Source organism: Oncorhynchus tshawytscha, linkage group LG28 (assembly GCF_018296145.1).
Source record: "Oncorhynchus tshawytscha isolate Ot180627B linkage group LG28, Otsh_v2.0, whole genome shotgun sequence".
Taxonomy (NCBI): domain Eukaryota; kingdom Metazoa; phylum Chordata; class Actinopteri; order Salmoniformes; family Salmonidae; genus Oncorhynchus; species Oncorhynchus tshawytscha.
In genome coordinates, this window is record NC_056456.1 from 13638594 (window position 1) to 13656126 (window position 17533).

The 17533-nt window shown below is 42.1% G+C and overlaps 1 protein-coding gene across 2 annotated transcripts; it reads right to left on the bottom strand.

Annotated features, from left to right (window-relative positions):
- Positions 1–247: 247 nt before the first annotated feature.
- On the bottom strand, positions 248–7982 carry thoc1 (THO complex 1). Of its 2 annotated transcripts, XM_024391323.2 has the most exons (21): positions 7865–7982; positions 7564–7637; positions 7386–7446; positions 4606–4675; positions 4325–4443; positions 4156–4204; positions 3970–4065; positions 3776–3858; positions 3557–3636; positions 3289–3397; positions 2955–3089; positions 2646–2746; positions 2439–2505; positions 2298–2348; positions 2053–2123; positions 1827–1922; positions 1549–1614; positions 1299–1382; positions 1020–1167; positions 817–901; positions 248–695 (listed from the first exon to the last, which is right to left on the bottom strand). In XM_024391323.2, exons 1-21 carry the CDS (start codon positions 7913–7915, stop codon positions 418–420), a joined length of 1974 nt encoding a protein of 657 aa, XP_024247091.1. In that variant the 5' UTR covers positions 7916–7982; the 3' UTR covers positions 248–417. The 2 variants fall into 2 exon arrangements, with proteins under 2 accessions (XP_024247091.1, XP_024247092.1); XM_024391324.2 differs by lacking the exon at positions 4156–4204 and having other exon boundaries at positions 3970–4099.
- Between the last annotated feature and the right edge of the window lie 9551 nt (positions 7983–17533).

The window sequence follows — 17533 nt, forward strand, 5'->3', positions numbered from 1 at the left end:
AAATGTGTGATTGCTACATCCATTTTTTTTTTTTTACTTATTGATACGCCATGAGCTCAACTTGATCAGAACCCAAATTTTACTCCATTGTGAACATGCTTGGATGGTCAGTCCTTGCATCCATAGTTATGGGGATGTCAAGTGCTAGTTAAAATACATTTGGGGGGGGTTGAGGTGCCCCATTTGTGTTATGAATCTAAATGCCCTTCCTGTATGGCTAGAAGACATTACAATAAAGTATACCGTGTTGAGGGGTCGAAGTAGAGCATTTATTTAGAAAAAAGATTTATTGAAGATTCTAGAGGACAAAATTACAGTTCATGTCCCTTGAGCATAACTACAGACCAACATAAGGAAAGCCTTGACAAGTCAGGGAGGGAGGGGTACATTAAAAGAGGAATAGATGGGGGGAATGATCTATGTCTCATTGAGGATGTCTGCGATCTTGGGGAAGCCAGCAGCGTTGAGGGCTGTAACAAGGCTCTCAACGGTGGCCTGTGTCCCCTCGCGGTCCTGCCAGGCCACCAGCAGCAGCTTGGCCTGCATGTCCACATCCTCGCTGTCTGTCTCAATCTCCCGGATCTCTGCAGCCTTTATCTCCAGCTGGCCAGCCAGGGTCTTCCACTGGGCACCCAGCTTGGCTGCTATCTCATCCATCTGCTGGTTGGACACCAGCTTGTTCTGCATGCTCGGACCTGGGGGCACACAAAATGAAGGAATCAATCAGGTGATGATTTTGTAAAATCAAAAAGATAGACAACATAGAAAATATTTTACAACTAACTCATATCTAGATGATATGAAGTTAAAACGCACTGTCGTTGCTCTCCTTGAGTAGGGTGTCACTGTTGTCTTCATCGTCTTCCTCCCCGGTCTTTATCTCCTCAGACGGAAGGTCCTTCTGTGAAGACGGGGAAAAGGGATCAATCAAGAGTGAGGTGGAGACATGGATGCCAAGATGACCACCTAAGTCGTCATGAAATGTTTGAGTAGCCATGGTTCCAGACTAGACTTCTCACCGGCAGCTCCTTGGCCAGTTTGATGACCATGCTCTCTAGGTAGTCGGCCAGGCTCTTGAACTGCTGGTTAGTAGGCTGGAAGAAGTGAGGACTCCTCCTGGACAGCAGACGCAGGGCTCGCCATCCATAGTTAGAGTTATGAACCACCCTACGTGACACGGAGGAGGGTGGAGGTTAGTTGAAGAATATCGCATCAGAACACTTTTCTCATGGCAGGATCTTTCTTTACACCATTGGTTAGGTCTTTGGGCAATCATCAGTTCCAAATCATTTGCATACTTGTATTCATTTTCCACCATGTTGGCTGGGTCTGCCTGTTCAATGGCCTCTTCAAAGAAATCTTCCAGAGAAGGCATAAACTCCCTGTCGAAAAGACATTTACATTATGTAGGGTCAACAAACAGTTGACTGAAAAAAAACGTTTTTTTGAACCGGGTGAACAACAAGCAAGTTATACACAAAAACCTTCCATGTAGGTATGTGATCTTTGTCAATTTGACCAGCTGCACAGTGACGCATGATCATTCACCTGCTCTCGGACTGACAAGCCGCCATATTGTCGTGGTTCAGATTCCAAAGTCTCGTGAGTTCATCACTGCAAGAAAAGAAACGCGTGTGTTTTGGCAAAGCCAAGTGCAAGAGAAGCTGAGTCACCCGTTAAGACTCCCAAATGTGAGGGCTAGACATTGTCAATCATCCTACTGGGCATATAAACCATCCTAAACCAATTATGGTTTTGGAGAAGACATGACTAGGCTGTCCCAGTTATCACTGCCATACAGAGGACAGGTTAGAATTGCTACTTACTTCCCCATGAAGACCTTCCTGTCAGGGCCTTTACCCAGGAAATCTTCTGGAGCTTGTCTTTTCCTCGTGGGTCTCTTGGGTTTGTCATCTACTGGTCTGGGGGGGTACATTTGTATCGTTCATGAGGTTAACGCTGTATATATTCCACATTTGAATGTATGATATGAGTTTTCAATTTGTACTTTGTCTTGACAATGAATATTTTTTACAACATAGGATTCCATACCGGTCCTTCACAAAGCTCGGACATCCCTCATTCTTCCACGAGTTCCAGTTCTCCTCTGTGTTTAAGACATGCTGTCAAAATATAAGAGAGGACTTTAAAACGGTCATCGTCATCAATAACCCTTTACCGGTCTCACCTTGGCTTGTCAAACAGTTGGCCACATGTTGTGATGTTACTCAGAAAACGTTTGAACGAGCAGATATTACAAAGATGTCGGAACACCAGAATATTCAGACTAGTCTTACCTCGACCATGGTGGCAAACTTGTCTCCATCAGGTGGGATCTCTTTGAGAAGCTACATGGAAACAAGTTAGACAGGATAGTACAACATGCCCAACAATGTGCCATCTCCGGACTAGAGAGAAAGAGAAAAAAAAACACAGACCTGGTACACCAGTTTGGTGGTCTCCTCCATCCACAAACACTGGTCATCATTCAGGATACAACTGGAGCTGTGGCAACAGACAAATAGTTAGGCAAACCAGCAGTCAAAGCGTATTATGGATTTTACTATGACGTACGTCTTCTGCCAGACAAACTGCCATAGGGTATGACGGAGTGGCACGGGGGTCATCTTTTTGGGCCATCTCACCTTTTGAACTTGACCTGTCCCTTGAGGTACTGGAACAGGACAAGGTACTGCAGGAGGATGTGTCGTCGGAAGTTACTGTCACTGAGCTGCAGGTCCATTAGCTAGATGGTCGAAAAGAGACTCAGCGTATGAGGGGATCCGTTTAAACAAGTCGAGGCACAGAGTTGCACATAATGACGACTTATTTGGGACGCAAGGTGATTTTGTCAACCAAGTGACACTGCACTCTCACTGCAATGTAGTCAATATCAAACACCCATGCATAGATCTATTCTATTCTTTTATGATTAGGAGGGTGGGATATGCAACCTTCTCGCTGGTGAGGAACTTGGCGAAGTAGACGTGGTCTCCTCCCGCTGTCCTCAGCTCCTCCAGCTTCCTCTTCGAAGCCTGCATGTCGTCCAGCTTGAAGCTCTTAAACACCGCCAACGTCTCATCTGAATACTACAGACAACATACAGAACATTTCCATGAACTCAAACATATTTTCACGGTCTTCTCGAAAGGAACAAACATGGTCAGTGTGTTTTGAACAATAAACATTTTAAAGCAAAGTGTCATACTTTTAGTCAGATAAAAAAAAAAGATAAAAAAATGGCCTAGAATTATTTTAGAAGGAAAGGTTAGATGGCAGAAGAGTCACCTTGAGGAAAGTAATCCAGGAGAACTTTTCGTAACACTGAACAGGGTTTCTAAAGTAGTCCTGCAGGGTCCAGAACTTCCTGTATAGGTTGTAGTCGATGGGGATGGAACTACGAACAAAGGGAGCAATGTCATAGGTGGAAACCTGTTTAAGCAAGCTGCAAAAAAGATGTTCAACAAAAGTTGCCGGCATAGGGCTCTATGTAATAGCTATGTTCATGATGATTCCAAGCATTGTGATAGATAGAACAAGGACTCATGTTGCTAACCAAGGTGCAGGTGCACCAGGTTCCTCATCTCCCATCTCCCCCTCCTCCACCTCCATCCCATCCTCTTTTTCCTCTGTGGGCTGTAAAACACAACACAGAGTTAGTGTTGAGGGTTAATTCATCGTTAACACATACAACAGCACATATACAATATCTATAATATCATTTCAACAGCTCACACGCTATACAGTATCTGTAATCCTTAGAACGAGGCCTTACCCTTTGACCGAGAGTGCTTTCCTGCTCGTTTTTGTTGAACACTGTGATGTTGTCGAGATTAAACTGGCTCTGCAAGTTCAGACCTGAAACACACATAGGAACACATAAAAGCACACGAGGGTGTCCACACCCACGATTAAACGCAAATTAGCTTCGTTCCTGTAGTGATTTGAGATCCATGTAAATCCTCTCACCTGATTTCTCCGACAGGGGGAAGAGACGAGCCAGGAACAGCTGGATCCGCCCACAGAAGACTGTGTTCTGAGACTTGGACAACCTCCTCAAAAGATCTGCAGGTTCAGAAGGTGTTTCATGATGGAATATCTGCACATATCAAGGGAACAACAACAAACAAACAAACTTTGTGACTTTATCCTCACCATTACACATCCTTAACAGGTAGTTCTTCCCAGCAGTGTAGAAGGAGTTCTGGAAGTGAGAAGAGAAAGTATTCTTGGCGTTACTTCCTCAATACCCAAAGGAAAGATCTTCTGGAGTTACATTGAAGGTACTTTTAAAAACGGCGCAAACGCAGACTAAGCTACTCACAGACTTCCAGGTGGAGACATTCTCTTCAACAAAGGAGAAGATCTTATCACACTGGTCAAGAGGTAGACAGTCCAGAATATCTCCCAAAAGTAGGAAAGGGGTAGTGGCGGAGCAGATACCTGCAAGGACAAGGGACTTTACTACACAACTACAACATCATTTGCTGTCCGACATGTATATCAATTAAATACTAAGGAGGTAGAACAGAGGTAGAGGTAGAACAGAGGTAGATGTAACGATGCTATGAAGTGACGCTCAGCCTCACTGAGCCTGCTGCTTACCTTCAGTGACTCCATCAATGCTGAGATAGATGAGAGACAGGAAGTCATCGACAAGTGCTTTCTTTTCCACCTGTAGAAGAAAAGGCGAGAAAGGGAGAATGTTACTCGACTCCAGCTATAGCTCTCACTAATTATTCGTAAAGCATATTGAGCATAAACATGACCAGGTACTAGCAGTATACCTATATTAACTGTAGAAACCAAGCAAGATACAAAATGGATAAGGCCAAATCCCAACATTATATAGACACCGTTAATGACAACTTGCATCAGCCTCAGAAACTGTGGAACATTTTTAAAAGGACATTGGCCCAAAAACTCCCCATAAAGTAAAATCCTGCAGTATTGGCCTGGATATTGATGTTTTATGTTTTGACCAGGCAAAGGTTGCAAATTATTTTACCACTTTTACATTTCCCAAGGATCTCAAAACAGCCCGGGTGGTTCCACTCCACAAGAAGAGCAGTAGAACAAATGTGTCTATCCTCAGCACCTTATCCAAAGTTGTTGAGAGATTAGTTTTTAATCAACTTGAGGCATACCTTCTTGAGCAAAAACTTCTTTATGAACTACAATCTGGCTTTAGAACAGCTCATTCCACTGATACTTGCATTATCCACCTTTTTGACCACATTAAGCAGGAAAGTGAGAAGGGGAACTATACAGGTAGGGTCATGTTAGACTTGCAGAAAGCTTTTGACACTGTGGACCGTGATATTCTCCTGATTCTCCTCCATCAGTGCTCAGACTGTCCGCAATAGGCTGAGAGGTGCTGGACTGAGGGCTTGCAGGCCTGTTGAAAGGCAGGTCCTCAGCAGACATCACCGGCAACAACGTCACCTATGGGCACAAACCGACCGTCGCTGGACCAGACATGACTGGCAAAAAGTTATCTTCACTGACGAGTCGCGGTTGTGTCTCATCAGGGGTGATGGTCGGATTCGCGTTTATCGTTGAAGGAATGGGCGTTACACCGAGGCCTGTACTCTGGAGCGGGATCGATTTGGAGGTGGAGGGTCCGTCATGGTCTGGGGCAGTGTGTCACAGCATCATCGGACTGAGCTTGTTGTCATCGCAGGCAATCTCAACACTGTGCGTTATAGGGAAGACATCCTCCTCCCTCATGTGGTACCCTTCCTGCAGGCTCATCCTGACATGACCCTCCAGCATGACAATGCCACCAGCCATACTGCTCGTTCTGTGCGTGATTTCCTGCAAGACTGAAATGTCAGTGTTCTGCCATGGCCAGCGAAGAGCCCAGATCTCAATCCCATTGAGTACATTTGGGACCTGTTGGATCGGAGGGTGAGGGCTAGGGCCATTCCCCCCAAAAATGTCCAGGAACTTGCAGGTGCCTTGGTGGAAGATTGAGGTAACATCTCACAGCAAGAACTGGCAAATCTGGCACAGTCCATGAGGAGGAGATGCACTGCAGTACTTAATGCAGCTGGTGGCCACACCAGATACAGACTGTTACTTTTTATTTGGACCCCCCTTTGTTAAGGGACATATTATTCAATTTCTGTTAGTCACACGACTGTGGAACTTGTTCAGTTTGTGTCTCAGTTGTTGAATCTTATGTTCATACAAATATTTACACATGTTAAGTTTGCTGGAAAAAAAACGCAGTTGACAGTGAGAAGACGTATCTTTTTTTGCTGAGTTTAGTTTACATAGAGGAGACCCTGAGTAAGGAATTGCATTTTGTTAGAGATGGTTTGTCTGACAACGAACTGTCACTACATTTGGGATAAACGTAGATTTCCTAGGGCTGACAGGGTAACGGTAAACTGTGCAGGCAAGGAGATTGAATCTAAAACAAGTGCATCTTGGTGTCCCTAGATCAATCCCTTTCTGGAGACCTGATTGCTGCTAAAATTCTTTCTAAAACTGAAAACATATTGAAATGTTTATATCGTAACACTAGATACTTTAACATTAACGTTAAGAAACTGCTTGTCTTAACCTTTATTCCGTGTCATTTTGTTTATGCCTTCTCTGCTTGGTCTAGTGGGCTATCAAAAAAGCTGAAAAAGAGAATGCAGGTCATGCAAAATAATGTTATCAGGTATATGCTGAATGTCCCCCCTAGGACCCACATAGGGGTAAAGGAGTTCTGGAAGATGGGCGTGTTGTCTTTGGAGTCCAGAGTGGACAAACTTAAACTTAAGCATATGCTTGACATCTTAAAATGATCGCGCCCCAGGTTATATGAAAAACCACAATGATATGGTCTATTTTGACCAAATAATTTTTACTCCCTTTGTCAATTCATTGTTTTATTTTATGCAGTTTTGCTGCAGTTACAATACCAGATCTAGTGTTATGTCTTGTAAAATCCCAATAGTAAACAGTACCGCGAGGAGCACGTTTTTCCATACAGGCATTTGTCTATGGAATAGCCTTCCCTTGGAGATCAATTGTAAAAAGCAACATTTTTCATTTGAACAAGGTTGTTTAAGTAAGGGAAATCACTCCACTGCCGGTCAGGTGTATAGGTATGATGGGCAATTAATAGATTGTTTTAATGTGAAATGAATATGGTTTATTTTCAAGGTTAGGGAGAAGTGCAGTGAATAGTGCCACTTTTTTGGACGTCTATATAAATTTATGTACTTTTGTCTCGTCTTTTAAATCAATATGTGACCACTTTGGAAGAAAACATTTGAATTAATACTTTCAAGTCATATCCTCTAGGTCCACATTGTGCATTTTGTTGTATATGTCTATTGACCCAAATAAATTCAATATACTATAGATAAAATACACTTTCAACTTACAATCTGCTCCTCCAGGACCTGCCTTAGAGCTTGGTCAAGGGTGGTCTTCTTCTCTGTCTCACTGTGGAGAGACAAGTAGGCAGGCACGGTCATGAGGTGGGCAGAAGAGGCATAGCCTAGAGATCATTTAATTAATATAGTCCGTTAGCTAGCTAACGTTTGTATTTACTTAACGTACTTTCCAGTGATCTGGTTGAATGCGTTTATCAAAGGTTTGCTGGTTTTGTTGTCCAACGCACTTCTGGTTGCGGCCTAGGTGAGATATATAACAAATCAACAAAGAATACTAGTTTAGTTTTCTTGAGACTACACATAATCTGCCAACGTTATCTAGCTAGCTAGCTAACGCGTGGCTAATGTAATGAATCATGCTCGGCTTGCAAAGTTAATGTAAGCGTTTCTAAAAAAGATGTGATAAACAACTTCATTTAAGCATAGACGAGATTCTGAAATACACCATATTGAAGACAAGTTCTTACAGTAAATGTATCTTTTGCATCGTTGAAGTTGAATAAGATCGGAGGAGACATAGCTATTTCCTCACAATAAGCGTGACCCCGACGGAAGTTTTAGATCCGGTTCAAATGGGGTGCATTCAGGATGGCAACATTGAAACGCATGGTTCAAAAAGTAATGTTACAGTTATGTAACAGAAATACAATTTACTTATTGAGTCTTCTGCTCTGCCGGTATTTAGATTTTGTGACGTATGCTTGTCAAAGTTTACTAGGAAGATCATCATAAACACAGGTATAAATTGAAAACCATCGTCAACTCACTGTTAAAAACGAGGCATAGGCATTGCAAAATCTAATACATTGCTGGCCTTTAGATATTGTGCAAAAACGTTGTTTTATAACCAGTTCAACATGAATGATTTATCGTGTATTCCCTGGATGTTAATTGTAATTAATAGCCTACTTATTGATGGATGTGTAGTTTTACATGAGGCCAGATGATGGCACTAATGCACCTCTAAAATGGAACAACCATTACATGCGCGTGCTCTCCGTGAGTGCAGTCTCATTGTCTGAATGACTGCATGTTCCGCATGTTGGGCTGTAGTCTATGACAGGATGACGTCAAATGATTCAACCCTAGGAACATTGTCCCCATCTCCCAGTTCTCAGACCGCACATTTCCTGACATTTAAAATAATCTCAAGTCTTTTGAAAGCTTTTAGTCCCCTGTATTGCCCCTGCCATTGTGTGAAGAAGAAGATAACCCCATAATAATCTGTCCAATGGTCAAGCCAGGCTGACGTGTGATGTTAGATACTCTGAGGCCTGTTCCCATGCCTCCAAAAGGAGGTGGACAGAAACCAAATAGATAAGGAGAAATTGTACATTGCCACACTGGACTACCGGTTAGTGTGTAGCCGGTAAAGTGTTTGTTTGAGTGTGTGTGTGCGTGCTCATGTGTGTCTCTTAGATGAATGATGTGTTCTCTGAAGTAAAGACAACTGCTTCTGTGTGCAACTTTTAGTCGGCTCCGGTATGCAGCTGGCAGGGCCTTCTGAAGAGAATGGGCTAAGTGGACATTAACATTAATCAGCTGTTATAAAAGTAACACTTCAGTGGAATTTCAAGCTTCTTTTTTACCACCATCTTCAGTGCTGTGTTTTTGCAAGAAAGGTTTGTGTCGTTTCAAAACGAGCCAAGTGCTTTTGTCAGATTGATCCTCTCTATGGAATGTACTTAGGTTCAGTGACACGAGTCAATGCCATGATTTTATTGTCGGGAAGGGGGGGGCCAATGACATCAGAGTAAACCCATCAGACCAAATCCTTGAATGGCCAACTCCTGAAGTTTGCAGTTGTGTCTACAAAACACCCTTAAGTGTGTGAACATTACTGTATATATACAAAATATCTGGCGTGCATCTTTAATCATTAACTTCTGATATGATCAATATGAACATTTTGCTGTGTGTGACATTGTGTGGTGTGTGACATTTGACAATTGTTGTTGCATAGCTAATTTGTAATTGGGTCTGGTACTTTGTATAACCTGACCAACGTTCTATTGTTGGATGTGTTCATATTTTAGCCTCCATATTTGCTCTCAGTACCAGAGGCATGTTTGAAGCAAGAGTCCAGTATGCTGATGTGTTTAACAGACTAGGAACATTTTGTTGGGTTTCTGCAGTGCAGCACATTTTGAAAATGAGAGACACTTATAACTAAACTTTGGGGTGTTATGGGTGCTTCTGTCTGAGCAACAAGACTGTAAATGGTGGACCAGGAGGTGTTGATATCTCACCGAGGAGACAAGGCTAAGAAACAAATCACTCTGCTTGTGTGGCTGGAAAAGAGGGCACATTTAGGGGGCCTCCAAAGAGGCTGAAAATATGAGTCCCAACTACAAAAGACTATTCCTTTTTTTCCCCTCAAAGTAAGAAAAGCTATTCAAGAATTGACTCCATTTTTCTGGATTCAAAAATTCATGATATAGAGATATCGAATCATCCTCCGTTTAATTACACCAATACACTTAGCGACAGTTTTGAGAATGAACAGAGCACATTTTCTGGAACCAAAACATATTAAATACAGAAACGAAACATTTTAAACCTTTACCATTACACATGTAGACAGTGGACAGAGAAAAGCCAACCCCCGATATAATTTGGGATGCCTTTAATGCGACATATAACTTTTGAAGAGAGCCAACAGCTACAGGTTTAACTCAGATAAAGCATATTACTTCATGGAAAATAAACCTGGTAAATATCTCGCAGCTCTCACAAAATGAATACATGCTAAACCAATTATCATCTTTGAAGATACAGGTACAAAAGCAGTAAGGAAAAACAATGCAATTAATGACAACTTTAAAATCTTATCAATCCAATTTGAACAGTTGAATGGTTCCTATAGCCTTCTTAGACTCAACAACTCTGAAGCAATTATCAGCAGACAAAAAAATCATCACGAAAAAAAGAGAATCACCTAAGAATAAATATGAGATACTGTTAAAAACAGTCACACAGAGAATAGCAACAGGAATGGATTGCTTTCCCATAGAATTCTATTCAACATTTTGGGACAAAGTAGCCCCACTATTAATTACAATTTAGCATTAATACTGATTATAGTAATAGATAATAGTGATAGATGTGCAGATGATGATGTGCAAGTAGAGATACTGCGACGCAAAAAGAGCAAGAGGGTAAGTAATAATATGGGGATGAGGTAGTTGGGTGTGCTATTGACAGATTGGCTGTGTACAGGTACAGTGATCAGTAAGCTGCTCTGACAGTTGATGCTTAAAGTTAGAGAGGGAGATATAAGACTCCAGCTTCAGAGATTTTTGTAAACCGTTCCAGTCATTGTCAGCAGAGAACTGGACGGAAAGGCGGCCAAAGCACGTGTTGGCTTTGGGGATTGACATTGCAACATACCTGCTGGAGCGTGTGCTACGAGTGGATGTTGCTCTGGTGACCAGTGAGCTGAGATAAGGCGGATAGTTAAGATAGTTCAAAAACACTATAACAATATGGAAGAAAATGAAACAACGTATTCTACAAGAAGCAATATCACTCCCTAAAAACATAACCTTATCGAACAATCCTTGGATAGCTTTTCAGAATTGACCTATAAATGGATCCACATGGAAAACGAAAGGCATAGAAACCATAAATGACGTGGTAACAGGAAATACATTTATTGCCATGACAGAATTAAAAATATATTTTGGACTGACCAATGTAGAGTTTCAAAAACATGCAACTTAAAAGTTACATATCACAAAATTTAGATTGGAAATCTTTTAGCAACCTTGAGGGAATTTTATTTGAGTCAGAAAAGGATGTTCATATGATAGGTTAGCTATACAAAACCTTGCGGAGAGCATATGCAACTGACAATCTCTTAGAAAAAAAATCAACTTTTGGAACCAAGACTTAAAATAACTGATGTTGGCACAAGATGGAGGGAAAGTTGGAGCATAACTAAAGCAATTACAGTTAACGAAAATATACGCTTAATCCGGTATAAACCAATGTATAGAATGTATTATACAAGTGACAAAATTCACAAATTCTACAGCACAACAGCAGAGTCATGTCTTAAGTGTAAACTAACAGTGATTCAATAATCCATGCTTTCTGGGAATGCTATGAAGTCCAAAGGGGCGGAGCTAGAAATGGGCGGAGCTAGAAAGACAGATGTCAGAAGTGTTACAATGTAAACGTACTTTTAATCTGCCTGTCTGCATATCTCAAGACACGGCATACTGTGTGGGGGTGTTGTGAGATACACAATGGGCTGGACCATTCTCTTATCACTCATTTAAAAAAAAAAACGTATATTAAAAACTTGGAAATCAATTAACCTGCCATCATTAACACAATGGATAAATCAATTGATTTATTATTGAAATATTGAAATAGCATGGGCGACCGAGAAAAACAAATTGGTCAAATTTAAGGCCATGTGGCTATTTATAATGCAGACACTAGGGATGGGGGTGTGAGCATGTGGGTCTGGGCAGAGGAGATGTAGTCATATGTGTATGTTTCTATTTGGTGTGAAATGTCTAAAAGAAAACATCCAAATAAAAAAATATTAAGTCATGACTGCTTGACCCAGCAGTTGAGTGGCACCTTGTTCCTCCTAAATTTGATTGTACACAGTTCTCTCCTTTCGCCCCCTTCGTCACAGATAATGATAACCATGGCCAAATGAACTTCACCTCCAACGTCAAAACAATTACTAGGTTACATACCTCAGCAGTGTCGCTCCCCCATCTGCCACAGCGGGTTCTGACCGTTTACCAGTAACTGATGAGAAGCAGAGAGGGAGGGAATGCATCAAGTCTCTCTGGGGTCACAGATAAGGGCTCGACATTGCTCAACACCGTTAATGTGTACATCAGGTGGTGGGGCATGTGTCTGCTGGAGGACACAGATTAGAAATAAACAGTTGGGATATTATGGAGAGGGTATGACGAGGCTGAGGCTAAGCACTACTAATGAATACTGTTGTTTGAACCAGGTAATGTCTCAATGCACAGGGTCAAAGATAGAGGGAATGTCCTATACGGATGTGTTTCTATATGCATTTATATGCAATTCAATATGGTAGGAATAAGTGACAAATCATTTATGCAAGTTAGCAGACACTTTTATTGAAAGCAACTTACAGAAGTGGTTTACGTATGGGTTATCCCAGCAGGGATCGAACCCATGACCCTTGGCGTCACTAGCTCCATGTTCTACTGACTGAGCCACACAGACCTACAAAAGGGAATATGGAAGGATCTAGGCCACAGTGGCAATTCGTCATTCAGTGCAACATTTACATGCTTAAATCGCCACTGCACAGGATACAGTCAGGGCTCCACAGTAGAATCACTAAATCCCTATCCATCCATCCATCCATTTACTGTATCTACCCAGCCTCCGTAAACAAATGATGATGACCTCTTACATGAGTCAAATAACATGACGAGACGAATTCCATCACACACGATAACAAAAAGTGCATGGTTCATGCCGTGGAGGGCAAACATCAAAAAACAGAAGCCCAACACAATGCAATGACCTCAGAAGTTGAACACACAAAGGAAATAGGGGCTATTAGGCCCTTCACATGGCAGGGGAAGATGCTGCCATCAGACAGAACAGAGGCATGGAGGCTGAACGTATTAACTTGAGCAGGCCAGCACATCTCCACTACCATACTAGCACAATTAATATAAGCTACAGTATTGAATCGTTGAATCGTTTGAAAACACGTCCAAATGATTCTTTGAGACAGATGACAGGGAGCAGTTATACTACTAGGTAAGGGTTCTCTGCTCCCTTCGCAGTAGTGGTCGATATTCCTTGCGCTAGTTGGCCTCAGTGAGCACATTTACTGCAATCACAAGAACCGAGACAAAGGAGCAGCAGGAACTCGCTTGAACCTTTTTTTTGTGATCTACATTTGGTTGATTTAAGCTGTGAATGTGACTTTTTGAGAATCAGGTAATGCATGTATCAAGCGTGTCGAGGGGAAGAACACAATACACCTTCTAGTGGAAGCATCTGTCGTCACTTCAGGGATAGATTTAGCTGGAATACTTCAAATGAACCTCTCCAACCTTCATCCTGTGTGTGTTTGTGTGTCTTTCGGAGGGGTTAGGATCAAAGCTGAACATGAATTTGAGTCCATTTGTGGTTGCCATGTATGATAACTAAACATGACCAAATGGTTCTTTGTCCCTTGCAGTAACACAGAAGTAATACATAAATATAGACAAAAGTATGTGGACACCCCTTCAAATGAGTGGATTCTGCTATTTCTGCCACAACCGTTGCTGACAGGTGTATAAAATCGAGCACACAGCCATTCACTCTCCATAGACAAACATTGGCAGTAAAATGGCCTTACTGAAGAGCTCAGTGACTTTCAATGTGGCACCGTCGCAGGATGCCACCTTTCCAACAAGTCAGTTTGTAACATTTCTGCCCTGCTAGAGCTCCCCGGGTCAACTATAAGTGCTGTTATTGTGAAGTGGAAACGTCTACAAGCAACAACGGCTCAGCCGCGAAATGTTAGGACACACAAGCGCACAGAACGAGACTGCTGAGTGCTGAGGCGCATAGCATGTCAAATTTGTCTGTCCTTGATTGTAACACTCACTACCGAGTTCAAAATTGCCTCTGGAAGCAACATCAGCACAAGAAGTGATCGTCGGGAGCTTCATGAAATAGGTCTCCATGGCCGAGCAGCCGCACACAAGCCTAAGATCCCCATGCGCAATGCCAAGCGTCGGCTGGAGTTGTGTAAAGCTCTCCGCCATTGGACTCTGGAGCAGTGGAAACGAGTTCTTTGGAGTGATGAATCCTGCTTCATCATCTGGCAGCCCGGAGGACTAATCTGGGTTTGGTGGAAGCCAGGAGAATGCTACCTGCTCCAATGCATAGTGCTAACTGTAAACTTTGGTGATGGGGGGTTGTTTTTCATGGTTCGGGCTCGGCCCCTTAGTTCCAGTGAAGGGAAATCTTCACATTATAGCATGCAATGACATTCTAGACAATTTTGTGCTTCCAACTTTGTGGCAACAGTTTGGGGAAGGCCCTTTCCTGTTTCAGCATGACAATGCCCCCATGCACAAAGCGAGGTCCATACATAAATGGTTTGTCGAGATCGGTGTGGAATAACTTGACTGGCCTGCACAGATCCCTGATCTCAACCCCTTCGAACACCTTTGGGATGAATTGGAACGGCGACTGTGAGCCAGGTTTAAATCGCCCAACATCAGTGCCCAACTTCACTAATGCTCTTGTGGCTGAATGGAAGCAAGTCCCTGCAGCAACGTTCTAACATCTAGTGGAAAGCTTTCCCAGAAGAGTGGAGGCTGTTATAGCAGCAAAGGGTGGACCAACTCCATATTAATGCCCATGATTTTGGAATGATGTTCGATGAGCAGGTGTCCACATAGTTCTGGTCATGTAGTGTAAGTTATATATCTTGCATTCTTACACCAAGTAGCCTACTTTCTGTTGTTATGTAATTCGACTGATATCTGACTCTGCTGCAGGCAATTGTTCATTGTCCCCCATGATGAAATCGGGGAGGGGACTGTGGATCTGACTCTGTCCGTTAGTCACGTGATATCTCAGACAGCACTGGCCCCATTTTGATGAAACTTCGGTCAATGATGCGTACACTGATTGGCCAAATGTGGGAGCTACAGTGCATTTGGAAAGTATTCAGACCTCTTTACTTTTTAAAAAACTTTTTAACGTTTTTTTTTGTTACGTCACAGCATTATTCTAAATGGATACAATATATATGTTCTCATCAATCGACACACAATACCCCATAATGACAAAGCAAAAACAGGTTTTTAGAAACTTTATGAAAAATAACAAACAGAAATACCTTACAGTACCAATCAAAAGTTTGGACACACCTACTCATTCAAGGGTTTTTCTTTATTTTTAAAATGTTCTACATTGTAGAATAATAGCGAAAACATCAACACTATGAAATAACACATATTGAATCATGTAGTAACCAAAAAAGTATTAAACAAATCCCCAAATATTTTAGATTCTTCAAAGTAGTCACCCTTTGCCTTAATGACAGCTTTGCACACTCTTGGCATTCTCTCAAGCAGCTTCACCTGGAATGCTTTTCCAACAGTCTTGAAGGAGTTCCCACATATGCTGAGCACTTGTTGCATGCTTTTCCTTCACTCTGTGGTCCAACTCATCCCAATCCATCTCAATTGGGTTGAGATTGTGTGTTTGTGGAGGCCAGGTCATCTGATGCAGCACTCCATCGCTCCCCTTCTTGGTCAAATAGCCCTTTCACAGCCTGGAGGTTTGTTGGGTCATTGTCCTGTTGAAAAACAAATGATAGTGGGACTAAGCGCAAACCAGATGGGATGGCACATCGCTGCTAAATGCTGTGATAGTAATGCTGCTTAAGTGTGCCTTGAATGGGAAATAAATCACTGACAGTGTCTTCAGCAAAGCACCCCCACACCATTACACCTTCTTGTCCATGCTTCACTGTGGGAACCACACATGTGGAGATCGTTCACCTACTCTGCGTCTAACAAAGACACGGCGGTTGGAATCAAAAATCTCAAATTCGGACTCATCAGACTAAAGGACAAATTTCCACTGGTCTAATTGCTTGTTTTTTTTGGAGCAAGCAAGTTTCTTATTGGGGTCCTTTAGTAGTGGTTTCTTTGCAGCAACTCGACGATGAAGGCCTGATTCACGCAGTCTCCTCTGATTCACGCAGTCTCCTCCTCAGTTGATGTTGAGATGTGTCTGTTACTTGAACTCTGTAAAGCATTTAGTTTGGCTGCAATCTGAGGTGCATTTAACTCTAATGAATTTATCCTCCGTAGCAGAGGTAACTCTTGGTCATCCTTTCCTGTGGCGGTCCTCATGAGAGCCAGTTTTATCATAGCGCTTGATTGTTTTTGCGACTGCACTTGAAGAAACATTCAAAGTTCTTAACATTTTACAGATTGACTGACCTTGTCTTGAAGCAATGATGGACTGTCATTTCTCTTTGCTTATTTGAGCTGTTCTTGCCTTAATATGGACTTGGTCTTTTACCAAATAGGGCTATCTTCTGTATACCACCCCTACCTTGTCACAACACAACTGATTATCTCAAATGCATTAAGAAGGAAAGAAATTCCACAAATTAGCTTAACAAGGCACACCTGTTAATTGAAACACATTCCAGGTGACTACCTCATGAAGCTGGTTGAGAGAATGCCAAGAGTGTGCAAAGCTGTCATCAAGGCAAAGGGTGTCTACTTTGAAGAATCTCAAATATAAAATATTTTTGGATTTGTTTAAACTTTTTTGGTTACTACATGATTCAATGTGTGTTATTTCATAGTGTTGACGTCTTCACTATTATTCTACAATCTAGAAAATAGTAAAAAAGAAAGAAAAACCGTTGAATGAGTAGGTGTGTCCAAACTTTTGACTGGTACTGAATACACATAATTATTCAGACCCTTTGCTATGAGACTTGAAATTGAGCTCAGGTGCATCCTGTTTCCATTGATCATCCTTTTATTGTGTCTACAACTTGATTGGAGTCCACCTGTGGTAAATTCATTTCATTGGACATTATTTGGAAAGGCAAACGTGTCTATATAAGCTCCCACAGTTGACAGTGTATGTCAGAGCAAAAAAATAAACCATGAAGTCGAAGGAATTGTCCGTAGTTCTCTGAGACAGGATTGTGAGGCACAAATCTGGGAAGGGTATGCAAACATTTCTGCAGCATTGAAGGTCCCCACGAACACAGTGGCCTCCATCATTCTTAAATGGAAGAGATTTGGAACCATCAAGACTCTTCCTAGAGCTGTCCGCCTGGCAAAACTGAGCAATCGGGAGAGATTTGGGCCTTGGTCAGGGAGGTGACCAATAACACGATGGTCACGCTGACAGAGCTCCAGAATTCCTCTGTGGAGATGGGAGAAACTTCCAGAAGGACAACCATCTCTTCAGCACTCCACCAATCAGGCCTTTATGGTAGAGTGGCCAGACGGAAGCCATTCCTCAGTAAAAGGCACATGACAGCCCACTTGGAGTTTGCCAAAAGGAACATAAAGGACTCTCAGACCATAAGAAACAAGATTCTCTGGTCTGATGAAACCAAGATTGAACTCTTTGGC

What these genes read in the sequence shown, in the direction of transcription:
- thoc1 (XM_024391323.2), bottom strand. Translation starts at nt 7,915, where the DNA reads ATGTCTCCTCCGATCTTATTCAACTTCAACGATGCAAAAGATACATTT. An exon ending in CCTGGTGCACCTGCACCTTG is followed by an intron (nt 3,398 to 3,556) that starts GTTAGCAACATG and finishes CTTTGTTCGTAG; the next exon opens with TTCCATCCCCATCGACTACA. An exon ending in GGACAGGTCAAGTTCAAAAG is followed by an intron (nt 2,506 to 2,645) that starts GTGAGATGGCCC and finishes CTGTTGCCACAG; the next exon opens with CTCCAGTTGTATCCTGAATG.